Raw genomic sequence first — 15,315 nt, forward strand, 5'->3', positions numbered from 1 at the left:
AACACGTCAGCTCACTGGTGTCAAAGAACAAAGCTACAGCGGCAGAGGTATTGAAGGTGCTAGGTTTGATGGCGGCAGCAATCCTGCCTATACCACTCACAAGGATGCATATGCAAATTTTTCACTGGCTCCTCTTTGCTCAGTGGTCGTACCAGAAACTACCACTGCACCACATGATTCTCATCATGGATTCTTGCAAGAGAGACCTTCGGTGGTGATTGACGTCTCTTCATGTCACAATCGGAAGACCCTTTGTCCCCCCCCCCCCCCCAGTAGCCACTATGACCATGGACGCTTCCCTGATAGGGTGGGGGGGCATTTTCAGGGAAAGTCTGCCCAAGGCACATGAACAGATCAAGAATCACATCTGCACATCAGTGTTCTAGAGTTGAGAGCGGTACTTCTGACATTGCAGTACTTTCAGAAGTCACTCCCTCTAGGAACTATTGTAGTTCAGACGGACAACATGTCAGTAGTCTGGTACTTGAACAAGCAAGACGGAACCGAGTCTTACCCCCTTTGTCGAGAAGCCCTCAGGGTGTGGCAGTGGGCTGTGTCGTCCCAGTGTTTTCTGTTAGCAACGCACATCCTGGGGAAATCCAACGTGATAGCGGACAAGCAAATCAGGGCGATATTGCTCCCTCACGAGTGGGCTCTCAAACAACAGGTTGCGGAGTTGATTTCCCACAAATGGAGCCAGCCTTGCTGCGACCTCTTTGCCAGCCACATCAATTCAAAATGCAGAAGCTACTTTGCCCTAATACCACCTCCCGGTCATCCCCCGAGAGATGCACTTTTACACGATTGGCCCCCGGGTCTCCTTTATGCATTTCCACCATTCCCATTGTTACCCAGATTTTTACAGAAAGCAAAATCGCTGGGAAGGACTGTTATTCTCATAGCCCCCTACTGGCCTTGACAGATTTGGTTCCCGTTTCTCCACCATCATCTGTTGGAAGATTCATGGATCCTGGACCCAGTTCCGGACCTTCTGATGCACTCATCAAGGGACCTCCAACCTTCACTGCAGTCCCTGAAACTGACTGCTTGGCTAATCCACTTCCCCTAATTGCCAGGCTTCATTCAATTTCTGAAGATACAAGATAAATTCTCTTGTCTTCTCACAAGCCATCTACCAGGAAATTATATGGCAGTAAATGGAAAAGGTTCTCAATGTGGGCCAACAAGCAGAAAATTGACCCTTTCCGAGCTCCGCTATCATCTATTTTAGAATTCTTGACAAAGATTTTTAAGGAAGGGGCACCAGCTGCTACAGTTCGAGTCCAGTTAGCTGCCATCTCAAGTTTTCACATTGGGTTTGGTGGCTCAAATGTTATGGGCCATAAATTATCTAAGACTTTTCTTAAAGGCGTTCTTCACATGAGGCCTCCTATCAAAATTCCCTATTCTCCCTGGAATTTAAACTTTATGCTGTCAAAAATTATTCTTCCCCCTTTTGAACCAGAATCTTCTTGTGATCTCAAATATTTATCCTGGAAAACTATTTTTCTTGTGGCCATTACTTCTGCCCGCAGAGTGTCAGAACTTCAAGCATTATCTATCAGACCACCTTACATGACTTTCCATGCTGATAGAGTATCTCTCAGAACAAACCCCTCATTTTTACCTAAAGTCTGTTCTGAATCAAATATCAATCAGGTCTTTGAGCTGCCAGTCTTTTTTCCCAACCACTCTAGCAAATTGGAATACATGCTGCACAAACTTGATGTACACAGACCACTCAGATTTTATCTTGACAGAACTAAGGATAGAAAATCAGATCAACTTTTTGTATCCTTCTCAGAAGCCAGAAAAGGCAATCCAGTGGCTAAAACAACCTTATCTAAATGGTTATCCGATTGTATATCCTTTGTTTATGAGAATGCGAGCATGCCATTAACACACAAACCTAAGGCTCATTCTACCAGAGCCGTCTCTACGTCTTCTGCTTTTCAAGCTAAATTGTCCCTTGACAATATTAGCGCTGCAGTCACTTGGTCTAAGCCTCGTATCTTTATCACGCATTACAAGTAGATAAGGCTTCAAGGGACAGGTCTTCCTGGGGTTCCACGGTACTGAAGAACATACTTCCATGAGCCACCCAAGATTGAGGGTGCTAGGGACGCTACCCATCAGTGAGAATAAACAGCGAGATTTAACAACTTCACATAAAGAAGTTATGTACTTACCATAACTTTCTGTGTGAGTTGTTTATCTCGCCTTTATTCTCACGTCCCTCCCTCCTGGATGACTGTTGACTTAGAGGCTAGTACCATCAATCTTGGTAGAAATAAATAAAAGGGTGTATATATATATATATATATACTGTTACTCGCAGCAAACAAGATCTGAGGTAATTCTAGCAGTGCACTGTGGGATAACGGGCTTGGTCTCGAGCTACTGGCAAACCTTCAGCTTTGCTATCGGCCATGTCGGAGCCAAGGATCAGCTTCGAACTCATCCGTGAGAATAAAGGTGAGATAAACAACTCACATGGAGTGTTATGGTAAGTATATAACTTCTTTTTTCACCAAAGGGTGTCATTAAAATATTTTTAATCCAGTCAGTAAACTTGACTACTTTCTTTCCCAATCCTTAAAGTAGAGGGTGAAAGAATTTTACATTTATATGTCCATAGGCAGCTAAGGGTTTACCTTGAAGAGTAAAACTATCAGGAGAAATGGCCCTTTTTGTTATTTTTCGGGATAGTAAGTTTGGTGGTCCTCCCTTCTTTTTGTTATTCCTTCCACGAGAAATCCCATCTTGGCTGGGTTAAAACCAAGTCTATCACAACAGTAGCCCTTTTCAGGGTCTGGACACAAGATGCATTTTAGAAGCAGCTACAAAGAGTTCCATTCACGCCTTTACTAAGCACTATAAAGTTGCTTTCTCCAGACTCAGGACTGGTTTCACCATATCTAGGCTTCAGGGAATTCTGGATTCCAGTTTTTATTTTTATTTATTTATTTAACATTTGTTTACCGGGAAAGTCCGACTTGGAACAAAGCCATTTTTCAGTGGAGGTCCAGGGAGAAAAGCTCCAGACACATGTCTTTGTAACGTGGGAGGAAACCATAGCACCCGGAGTATTCCCACGTGGACGCAGGGAGGACATGTTGACTCCACACAGAAGGCACCCCAGCCGAGAATCTAACTGGAGATCCTCTTGCTGTGAGGCGACAGTGCAACTGCTGCACCACTGCGCCATCCTGTGTGCGTTGTACTCAGTTTTTCCTCCTCACATTCTAAAAAGCTTTGGGAATCTTCTTATATGTAATGAATACTGCAGCAGTGATCAGTGAAGGAAATAGTGTAGCTGAGTAAGAACTAGGCGTAAAAATACATGTCAGAGTAGATCACTATTGCAGTTTAAATTCACTCCCCTTCATTTCTCTTCCTGTTTTATATATCTGTGACTACTTTTCATAGATACGCGCGCGCGCGTGTGTGTGTGTATTTCTACAAATGTGTGTTTATATATACATATTTTTCTTCCTTTGTTTTAGTCAAGGTCGACCACATACATATCTCCCCTTATAGATGTCAGACCAAACTTTCTTTTTTGCCTCTACTTTTCTAGTCTGAGCTAAGAAAGTTCTTGGGATTTTCACACCCATATATCACTTATGTACCACTTCGTAATCTCACACTTTGGGCATATAATGCTATTGGAAAGCACCCAAGCTTTGGTATGCTAGCCAGATGTATAGTATCCTTGGAGGGATACTTCTCGTATATAATGAATACTGCAACAGTGATGTACTCTATCAACTGTTAAAGTAAGTTCTTAAACAAGTGTACTTTCTCTTTACTATCACTTTGTTAAAAGCATGTCATTAAGACATGTGTAAGAACAAAGAGAGATTAAAGTAGAGATTTCATCTGAGAAATTAAAGATATTGACTTTGTGTGATTAGTATAATCCAAGTCTGACAGTTTTTGCCCCCCCCCCTTTTTTTTTCTTTTTCATGTTATTACCAAATGTTAGAGAGTTGAAATAAATATTTCATGTTATGTTTTTGTTTGGTCATTGTATGAATTATTATACTATATTTAGTATACTGTGAATGTTTTATTACTTTCAGCAACACTACATTTTTTATGTATCTGTACCTTTAGGGTGGGATGATTAATGCTTAATTTGTTCTGAGAAAAGATAGGTTATTTTAAATTTTGTCATATGCAGTGATGGGAGTACTGTAATACATAACATTTTTTAGTGACTAGTAATACTATGTGTTACTTTTCAATATAGTAACGCAGTAATAGTAATAAGTTACCTTTTTTAATAACTAATAATGTGCATACCGCGGTGGTGGTGCTGCGGTAGCGTTGTCGCCTCACAGTAAGACATTGTCCTGTTCGATTCTCAGCTAAAGCATCTTCTGTGTGGAGACATGTGTGAATGGGCGTACCTTCGTTGAAGGTTGTACGTCAGGGCTGGCAACTCGGTACGTAAAAATCTGCTGCCAATCATTAACGGACTGGAATTCCGCTGTGGCGACCCCTAACCGGGAAAAGCTGAAAGATACAACAAGTAATGCAAATGTGCATTACTTTTTGCGTTACTCGGTTTTTGGGTCCAAATTCCGATTTTTTTCTCTTTGTTTTTTATTTTTCATGCTATGTGAGCTGATGTCATCTCGTGCGTGATGACATCATCTCTGTCAGGGCTACCAGCCTGTCTGAATTGAGCTCAAGGAGCTCATGTCTTGCACACATTTCCGGCTGTTCAAATGCTCTGTGAGCGGGAACGGCACTCTGAACGGATTTAACTGAATGAAATGCGAGCAGTGTAAGGAAACCTTTTTATTTTTTTCTGAAACAGGAATTATGTTCAGGGAAGGCCGTGTGTGTGTGTGTGTGTGTGTGTGTGTGTGTGTGTGTGTGTGTGTGTGTGTGTTTTGGGGAGGGCAGTAGAAGCGCATTTGCAATCCCTGTTAGATCTGCAAACAAGCACTCATTAAACAAGGTCAGCCCTTTGACTCTCAAATCAATGTTATCATGGTTGGACGTACTGTGATCCTATCTTTGTTTAGACTGCAACAAGCACCTTCTGACATAAATCTATACTGCGAACTTCATTGGCAGAAGCTGTATGGCAAACCTCATTTAACAATGATCAAAAGTTGGTCATATTTTCAGAATTTCATGTTTAGTATTGTATTTCCAATAAAAATTTGTTTCACCTTTACGTTATTAATCTGCACACATATAGTAAAACATTTTTAAATAACATTTATCTAGTACATCACAGCAAAATTTATATGTAAAAGATTTACAAATGTTAAGTTTCAGAAGTAGAATTATTTGACATCAGGCACTACATGCACTCCATGGTTGATTTAGTAAATAGAAAGGCCAGGACACGTGAACCCTTTACACCAAGCACAAAGTGGTGACTCCATGTTTGCATTACACATAAAGAATAGATAGTCAGGTTTGAGTTACCAGTGTTCAGGCCTATAGGCCAGCTTGGGACACAGACTCCTGGATTTTGTACTGAAACTTTTTAATACCCATGCATAAATCCAGTTTATTTTTAAACAACTTTAATGTTTTAGATGTCCGAGTGTCATTGGGGACTTTATCCCACAGTATGAGAATAAACGGAGTTCAAAAAACACTTTCCATACTAGTCCTATTGATATGGATAGCAAGCATAGAATGTACATGCTTAAATATCCTAGAATACATTTTCAGACATAAAGTTAGTGTCAGTATCTCATCACTGAAGGCCTTGGAAACCAGGAAGTGTCTTCCCCTTATACGTCTGTAGTTGATATTGTGAAGGTTCAGTTAATGTAACCTTGCTTCATAATGCTAGTCCACACATAATAGTATTCTCTTAGTACATTTTCATTGATTGAGTTCAAGCCTATTGTTTGAGTAGTTGAGTATACTAGAACAGAGCAATGAAGAACATATAAATGATATTGCTAGTTAATGGCAATCCTGTATGCAGAGCCATGACAAGGGCTGGGCAAAAGAATTGCTGCCCTGAGTGCAAACTGTTAGGAAGTGCAATTGGAAGCTCCAGATTAGGTAAACATGTAATAGACTTGATTTAAGACACCACTGGTGATATTACGGCTCCCTAAATGAATGGGTTTAGTAGCGGAGGGTGTTAGTAATTGTAGCAAGGAGCATATGTAAACTCTTTGATGCAGTTCCAAGTCCATTTTCTGAGGATCGTTTTTATTATTTATTTTTTTGGTCCTCGTCTTTGGGGTGAGGGGGTGTCAGTCTGGACACACCCCAGTGAGCTGACCTAGATACAGATCTGCTGACATACATGTTTCCCGGTAGTGATTTATTTACTTTAATTCACATCATCACACTTCATGCAGATGTGGGTTTGCTGAATTAATTAGCATCCTGATGGGGCTCTCAGTTAAGAGTTTGGCACATCTTTTAAATGTTATTATAATTCTACATTTCTTGAACATTAAAAAGTTTAGTAAGGTTAAAGTGTAAAAATTGAAACTCTAATATCAGGCATCACTGGCACAATGTCTTGGAAAGATAGCTACGTACATCCAGCAAGGGGACTGCTGCTCCCCTGCACCCCCTGCTATACATACTTTTAAGTGCTTTGCAGTCATGGGGGGGGGGGGGGGTAAAGGCTTTTTCAAAATAGTGACTAAAGGTTGATGATCAGTGTCTGTTTGATCAGGTCTACCATACATGTAGTCATTTAACTTAGAACATGTGAAAACAACTGCAGAAGGTTCTTTTAATGTAACATCAGCAATTTAATTCTTCAAGGGCAGCAGGCACTGAATTTGTAGATGTAAAGTTCTTTGCTTGTAGCAACCTCTTCATTAGTTACAGTTCTCTTTAATGTGGAAATATTCAGACGATTTTTACTTCCGCGGGGAATGTGCTTATTGTTGACTGATATTGGTGGATTGTAATGAAATGGCAGATGTTTGAGTAGCCTTTTATGGTTGAAAGTTTTAGCAGATTAGCCTAATGTATGTTGTTGAAAATTTGATGGGTTTTAACTTCTTATAGGTCTTGTGTTGCTGGCTGTATGTACTTTGGTTTAAGTATTAAATTGTGACTCTGTGATTATAAAGACTAGTCTGTGGGACTTTGTAAACTGCAAAATGCTACTCATCGTTATTGTAACCCTGTGTATACAACTTTAATACACTCGTATTCATGTGCAGTAAGCATGTATTCCTCACACACAAGTACTGTTTGAGTAAATCTGAATATGAGAATTGATAAACTATACTTGTGTAAAAGTAACTCAAAAGTAATTAGTTACTTTAGTTAGTAACTAGTAATAGTAATATATTACTTTTTTAGAAAAGTAATAGTAATATATTACTTTAGCTTAAAAGTAACTAGTAATAGTAACTTATTACTTTTAAAAGTAACTAGCACAACACTGGTCATATATATATATATATATATATATATATATATTTATATATATGTATATATATATATATATATATATATATATATATGTGTGTGTGTGTGTGTGTATGTATACATAGCAGTTGTTTGAGGGTATGTTGTCTGATGAAGCAGTGTTGATCATTGCAAAAGCACTCACTTATCTACTATAAAAGCTTTTGGATTTTATTCATCTGGATTGACAGCATTTATTCCAGCTACCTTCAGCTTTGGGTGTGGTTTTCATTTTACTTTACTTGTGTCTACCTCTCTTTGGGTGTGTTTGGATAAGAAATTAAAGACTTTATGAAATAAATATTTTTTACATTATATACAAGCTAATCAGTTTATGCATGGTAAATACTATGTATAGACTTTGCTAGTGATTTGTATATATTTTTTTAACCAAAATAGTTTTTATTTTATCCTTAATTCTGATTTGTTTGTTTGACCTTGCTAGTGTATACATCTAGGCTGAGCCTGAAATTTGTCTTGTGAGATCATTGCTGTATCCCAGTAAACAAACAAATGCAAACATGAATACATAAACGGATGAGTACATGAATATACTCTTAAGAAATTAGGTAACATAGTAAATTAAGTGGCAGCAGGTATTTATTTCTTTACATTTGTTTAAGAGTGGTGCACCGATTTCATTGGACCATTTGCAAGCACAGCCCAAATGAATAGGTCTTTACAAAATGAGAAAAACATATTTACAAATAAATGATATGATAAAAACATATACACATTTACAGATGAAAGAATATGCTGCAATATTTAGTTTAAGAAGCAGTTTGCAATGTCAAGATAAAATTATGCCTAGCAGAGCTTTTTCAATACGATGTAGCCATTATCTATAGTACGGTATTTTGTCAGTAATGCTGTTAATCACAGTTGATTTGTAGGCAGAACTTTACATAAACCGTCTGTTCAGTGCTTAATATGGAACCATATTTAATTCCTGTTCATTGTTTTTGTGTATGCCGTGTTTTTTACTTCTTTCTAGGAAAGAAATGGTGGACCACCTGGATCTCATTAACAGGAGCCTCAATCAAATCCACTCCTCTGTATCTAACACACAGCTCAGTCTGGATGCTTTCAAAGATGTAAGTTTTAACCTTTTCTAAGGTGCAAATGTGTGATCAACGTAGTTCAGTAGCTGCATATTTCAGATTACAAGTCATATGGTTGAAACTGTTTTTATGCATTATGAGCTAGCAGTGCTTATTCTGAGGTCGGCAACACAGTACTGATCAGTGGCACAGGTGATTAAAAAGCAGAGTGACTCTTTCTTTCTTCAACTTAGCCTATCCCATGTGGTCTTTCAAGAGCTCTGGCATGTCAACCCCCCCCCCCCCACACACACACACACACAAGTTTTGTTGGTTACTCTTGTATTTTATGCTGCTAATAGTAACACAGTGTTTGTCTTCAGGAGCATCATCTGTAAAGCAAGCTTTGATATGCTCTAGCTCATCCTTTTCAAACCATTAGGACTTAGACTACAGATGTTAGTTCAACAAAGAAAAAAATTACCAGGCTCTGACTCCCTTTTTACTCTTAATGCCTTGCATTCCTCAGTGTTCTCTAGGTCTTCTTTGCCACATGTCAAGCTTACACAAGGAACAATGTCTGTGTGTGTGTGTGTGTGTGTGTGTGTGTGTGTGTGTGTGTGTGTGTGTGTGTGTGTGTGTGTGTGTGTGTGTGTGCGCGCTGTGTGCTAGATATTTGTTTAAAAATATTACAGGTTTTGCTTTCTTTTGATTGGGGGTGTTATTTAATGATCGGAAGGCTGTGCATGCATGGAAGCACTCATAAACCTTCCAGACTAGATGTAGTAGATCTCATACGCTGCCGATGGGGCTTAGGTTAAGACAGTATGCAGGATCTATAGACTGGACCTCTTCCCTACAACCTGACTGTCATGTACATGAGGGAATGAATGGATCAGAGGGCACTTGCTCAGTGGAGAAACAAATGTGCCATTTTTGTGCAGCAGGGGAGCCATTGGGCCAATCCTCTGAGCCAAAAATATTTTTTTTTAGCAGTCTACACTGCCCATAATGCCCACAGTACAGGCAAATATTTTGCTTATGTGCATAGGTCCTCAACATCTTAAAGTTGATTGTGAGATCTATTAAAACATTTCACCAGAAAACTTAAATTCTTAAGAGGTATTGGCTTATTTTGAAGGGTTTAATGACCAAAAATTATGCATTCCAGGTTGAACCACTTTCTTTCGGGTACTAGGGAGTTCAGTTCACTTGAGATGCTTCTAGACCCATAACTAAGGACAGGGACAAATCTACTGGAAAAAGTGATTCCTCTTGCAGCATCCTTCCCACAAAGAATGATGTTCTTCGTGTTTCACTGTTGCAGTCAGGGTAGCCCTCAGCCGGCCCAAATACCAGAGACTTAGTATTTCTGCGTCGGTTGCTGTCACTTGAGGACTGATGTCAAGTCATCAGGAGTATAAAGTAAGGCAGCCAACGCCATTACATCAGTCTTTCTTGACGTGGAGCCTGAAGCAGAAGCAGTTTGCACAAGTGTCGGTCGCCCACTACCTGAGTTTCATCTACCGAATTGAAGTTGAAGTCTTCTAAAGCTAAGTACCTTGTTGGGGATCCTTTTTCCTTGCACTAACTGATGTCAGAAAAAGTTAATAATTGTCCCGCCTGTGGAAAGCAAATACCACACCGAGACTTCCACTCTTACTGCGTCACTTGTTTAGGCCCAGACCACAACATCCCCCGTTGTTGCTTCTGTGCTTTGTTCAACGGCAAAACTATCCATCGTCAGGCCATATTGTAACCAGATATTTTCGCTTACAGTCCTCAAATTCCGATATGGCTTCGGTAAGCCATCCGACAGCAGATCTTCTGAAAAAACATAAAGATACAGATAGAGACAGATCGCACAGGTCCAAACCTATCCTCAGTGTATCCATTAAGCTAGTTATCAGTTTTCCGGTACTCAGTGAGGCACTTTCGCAGCTCCTGATGCCCGCTTCAGTTGATTCACAGGCCGCTACCAAGACCCTTTTGGAGTCCGGTATGCCACAAAACTCTTCTTCGACTAGGAATCCTGTGGTCATCTCTATCTTGGATGGGTCCGAAGCCGCTGAGCAGGCACCGGCTTCCAAGGAAGTCCTTCGCACTACTGAATCTAGACACAAACCGACGTCTTATTTCGCAACTACCATTCTTTCAAAAACGACGGAGTTTCTTAGGCCTAGGGTTCGAACTACACCCTAGAAACCGACCCACTCTCAAGCTCCTGCTATCTTGCCTCAGTCTCAAATGCTTAAAATGGCGGAAGACCTTATCATGTTGATCAGGGGAAGCCAAGCTACCGCCTCCAAAAGGAAAAGAGATTTGTCCCCTGTAGTTTTATCTGAACAGGAGTCAGATGACTCTGATGCATCTGACTATGAAGACATGCAACCCCTTTCCACTTATGAGGATTTTGATGCAGAGGACTCCATTCCTTCAGCCCCTCCCCCAGAGGATTTTTCCTTTGGGGAAGCCCTCCATACTGTAAGGGAGCATTTCCACTAGGATATTCAGGACTAACCTCAGTCAAAAAAGAGACTCATGGAATTCCAAGATCTTCCACAGCACAGACCTTTGGCCACCCCCCCCCCCCAGTCCTGGATGTTGTGGAGTATGTTTTCCTCAAGTTCCGCTTAGCTCCTGACACCCTACCTCCTGCTCTCAGTAAACGAGACAGGTACTATAAGAGTCCCTGACACACACAAATATCTTTTTAAAAATCCAAAACCTGACCCTGACGTCATTTCTCAAGGGCTGAAAGGGATTAAAGCAACCTCTGCTAAGAATCCCACCCCCTCAGGCAGGGATTCCCGAGCTCTGGACAGATGGGGTAAAAAAGTATACACCTCAGCCACTCTTGCTATCAGGGCACTAAGTTGTCAGTTCCATATGCTGAAATTTCAGCAACATACCTTGGAACTCTTTAAACAAAAAGTGTCTTCCTTTTCTGCTTGGGCAGAATCTAAAGATTTACAAGACTTAATGCATTCTGCAAGTCAAGTAACTAAACACACTTTGCACTGTGGTTTTGACACCTTAGAAGCTTCTTGCAGGGCAGCAGTCACTGGATCTGTAATTAGAAGACATGCATGGCTTAAGGAACAACCCCTGCCAGACCATGTCAAATCCAAATTGTTGGATGCCCCCTTGTACAAAGATAACCTATTCGGAACTAAGGCAGAAGAGGTCTTCAAGAAAATGGAAGAAAAAGCAAAATCTATGCAAACAGTTAAGGATTTCTTACGGGTCCATCCCCCTAGGTTCAGCAGGCATTGTCCCTCCAAGCACTGTTCCTTTCCTGCTCCGAGTAAACCTGCCCAGCCCAGGCCCTGTGGAAACAGACCCCACTAGACAGCAGCCCCGGAGAATGCAGGGATCTAAGCAGTGGACTACCTCCACTTCAAAACCAGGGAGTTGTAAGCCACCCCCTTATGGTAAGAACTCACAATGACTCAACTCCTCCACCCCCACCCTCTGCCCACATCCTTTCACTCAAACACCTGGGTCACCATTACCAAGGACAAACGGGTGCTGAACATTGTATCCCAGGGATACAAATTTTCCTTCCACACGTTTCCAACCCCAAAAGTGTTCCCAGATCTACCACCAAATCAGTGGGCAAAGGCTCAAAAGCAAATCTTTCCCTGCTCTCTAGCTGCAGTAGAGCACATTCCTGCAGAACTGATGGGCCAAGGCTTCTACTCCAGGCTTTTTCTAGTGCCCAGTAAAGAAGGCACCTGGCACCCCATCCTCGATTTATCCATTGTAAACACCTTCCTGGTGATTCCAAAATTCAAAATGCTCACTCTCAAGCACCTGGCTTTTGTAAAGACCCTACTAACCTCCCTGGGGTACACAATCAGTGAAAATAAATCCAAACAGGTGCCCACCCAAAGGCTAATCTTCCTGGGAGCAAGTCTGGACATAGCATCCCAGATGCATACCTTACACCAGAGAAACAAATTTTCCTGACAACCTACTTCTCTCAACTAGCCACCAGAACCCAGCTATCTGCAAGGAAGATCCTGGGGTTCATGGCGTCTTGCATACTACTCATTCCATATGCTAGACTGCATATGAGTAAACTCCAGTGGTACCTAAAGAGCCTTTGGTATCAACACTCTCAAGACCTGGAAACTCTTCTACCTATAATTATTTGCCTCAGAAAGGATTTTCTTTGGTGGGCAACAGCATGCTCCCACAACAAGGAACTGCCCTTCTCCCCACCACCCAGACCCTCACCACAGACGCATCAGACTACGCTTGGGGTGCTCACCTGGACAGTAGGTGCATACAGGGCCAATGGAGCCCACAGCAAATTCCTCTGCACATCAGTCAAAAGAGATGATGGCTGTGCAGACCGCCTTGGTAGCATTCAAACTCCTTCTCTCTCCAGGGCTTCTCCTGATCAAAACAGACAACACCACTGTGATGTGGTACATCAACAAGCAGGAAGGGACTCACTCCTACCCTCTATGCAGGCTGGCCATGACCCTTTGGCTCACAACCTCTTCCATGCAGCTACACCTGTTAGCACAATACCTACCAGGCTCTCTCAACTCTCTGGCATGCCATTAAGCAGAAGTCTTCTGGACCCACATGAGTGGCAACTCAACAGAAGTACCTTCACCCTAATAACTCAGAAATGCCAAAGCCCAAAGGTCAACCTGTTTGCCTCCCACACCCAGCCATCAGCTCAGCAGATTCTGTACCAGGGAGCATCAGTGCATGGTTTGGAAAGTGGATGCCCTGTCCTTCCCCTGGGTCAATCAGTCTATGCCTTTCCTCCCGTACCTCTCATCCCCAGGGTACTGCTCAAACTAAGGGAGGAAAAACCAAGGACCATTCTCGTAGCTTTAGACTACAGCCGCTGCCTCCTTAGCATCTTCCTCAGATTCCAAACCTCCTGACCCAGAGGGAATGGGAATTCATGCATCCCCAATTGCAGACACTCAATTTGGCAGCCTGGTTTATTTCCTAACCCTGAACCAATCTGCCATTCTTAGTAAACAGGTTCTGGATGTGATCCGTGAGGCCAGACGTCCTAGCACCAGAAAGTCTTATGCAGATAAATGGAAAAGGTTCTGCACCTGGATCCAGGCTAAGGGAGCCAATACGGCACAGCCCTCCATCTCTTCTCAACCTGGATTACTTAGCTGACTTACTACACAGTGGCCTCTCTTTCTCCTCTATAAAAATTCATGCCTCTGCTATTTCTGCTCATTTTCCCACTGAGCAGCCCATTTTCTCACACCCTTTGATCAAACAGTTCCTCAGAGGGGCTGGCAACTTGAGGTCCCCCAGAAGGGCACCAACACCAGCTTGGGACCTTAACTTTGTCCTGGAAAAGCTCACCCTGTCCTCTTTTGAACCAGCTGCTTCTGCAGAGCTAAAATGTCTCTCCTGGAAGACAGCATTCCTTCTGGCCATCACTTCAGCCAGAAGAGTCTCTGAGCTGCAAGCTCTCATGGCTGTGGAACCCTTCATCGTCTTCCATGCAGACAGGATATCCCTCAGAACTAACCCATCCTTCATGCCCAGGTGGTGTCCAGTGTGGCTCTTAACCATCCATTCACTTACCCACCTTCTTTCCTAATCCCCATAACAAGGGGGAAAGGATTCTTCACTCTCTAGATGTGCACAGACAGATCAGATTCTATCTGGACTGTACCAAGCACTATATAGGTGTTGTCATCTATGCTTCTGTTAGATTTTTTTCCCATGGGTCTCCCTAGCACCTGCAGTTCCTCCATCTTCATCTGAAAACTGTTTCATCTTTCTCTGTACCTTCCTAAATTTTGGACTGTGAGAAGATGACTTGAAAGATGATGGTATTACTGTTGAAGACTACCTGAGTTTAGTTTTGCCCTCTCCTCCTCCTCTTCCTTCACAGAATGTTGACCACTGAGAAACTATAAAAAGTGACTATGAAAGAGCAAGTGCATCTACTTTCCATTGTAGCCTCTGGTACCAGACACTGATAATGTAGGTGAGGGAGATACAAAGTCCCATTGCCTCAATGGTCCCACATTCTGTGACATACTTCAGCTGATACAAGATAAGGGTGGGATGGCCAGTAGTTCTATCCTCATATCCAGAGAACATGCTGGCAGAAGGCCTTTTGTTTACCTTCCACATATAAAAAATCAACCTGTGAAATGGTGTCAAGGTCATCAGCGCAGACATCCAGATACACTGTTGGAAACTCCTGATGTCCTGCCTGCAGTGTGATTCTCAAACAATCTGGAAATATATCGCTGATTTGGCAGAGTTCTGCATTGTCTTAATTTTGCCTGACTGAATTATTTTATATATTTTCTGGCATTGTTTTCTGTTTCTCATCTGTCCTGAAACTGCATTGTTTTCTGTTTCTCATCTGTCCTGAAACTGCCCCTCAACCCTATTCTTGTGGTGGTATTATAGTTGTTGGCTTTGTAGTTGCCCGCCCCTACTATAAATTTGATCTGGGACACCCCTCCCAGTCTGGTGTTCACTCTACTTAATATAGAGAGAACATTTGAGAAGGCCAACCCACTTAGGTTCTTAACCTTGAAATTTTCTTCAGCTCCTTCTTCCACTCTCCTTGCACTTTACTAAAAAAAAGTTGCACTTCATTTTGCTTTTGCTTCTTCTTAAAAGTACTCAGTTGTATTTATTCTGCTCCTTTTATTATTGCTTGGTATTAGCCTGATTACATTACAGCTGTTACTGTTAAGCCTTTTGGTTTAAGCACTTGGGCTCCAGATAGTTGTTTTACATTAAGAAGGTTTGTGGTCTGCACTGTTGTGACAGGACAGGTAGCTTACATCCTTCTAAGTTGGGAATTGCTGATTGAAGGCTCAGTGTCTGT

The 15,315-nt window shown here is 41.8% G+C and overlaps 1 protein-coding gene across 1 annotated transcript in view; it reads left to right on the forward strand.

Annotated features, from left to right (window-relative positions):
- The window catches only part of LOC122787314 (heat shock factor protein 1-like), a 592,645-nt gene that overhangs the window by 416,626 nt on the left and 160,704 nt on the right, over window positions 1-15,315 (forward strand). The window contains exon 10 of the mRNA XM_044053959.1: window positions 8,420-8,519. Within this exon, the coding sequence (XP_043909894.1) occupies window positions 8,420-8,519 (100 nt within the window). The remainder of the gene's footprint in view (window positions 1-8,419; window positions 8,520-15,315) is intronic.

Source organism: Protopterus annectens, chromosome 13.part0 (assembly GCF_019279795.1).
Source record: "Protopterus annectens isolate FY-2018-M chromosome 13.part0, PAN1.0, whole genome shotgun sequence".
Classification (NCBI taxonomy): Eukaryota; Metazoa; Chordata; order Ceratodontiformes; family Protopteridae; genus Protopterus; species Protopterus annectens.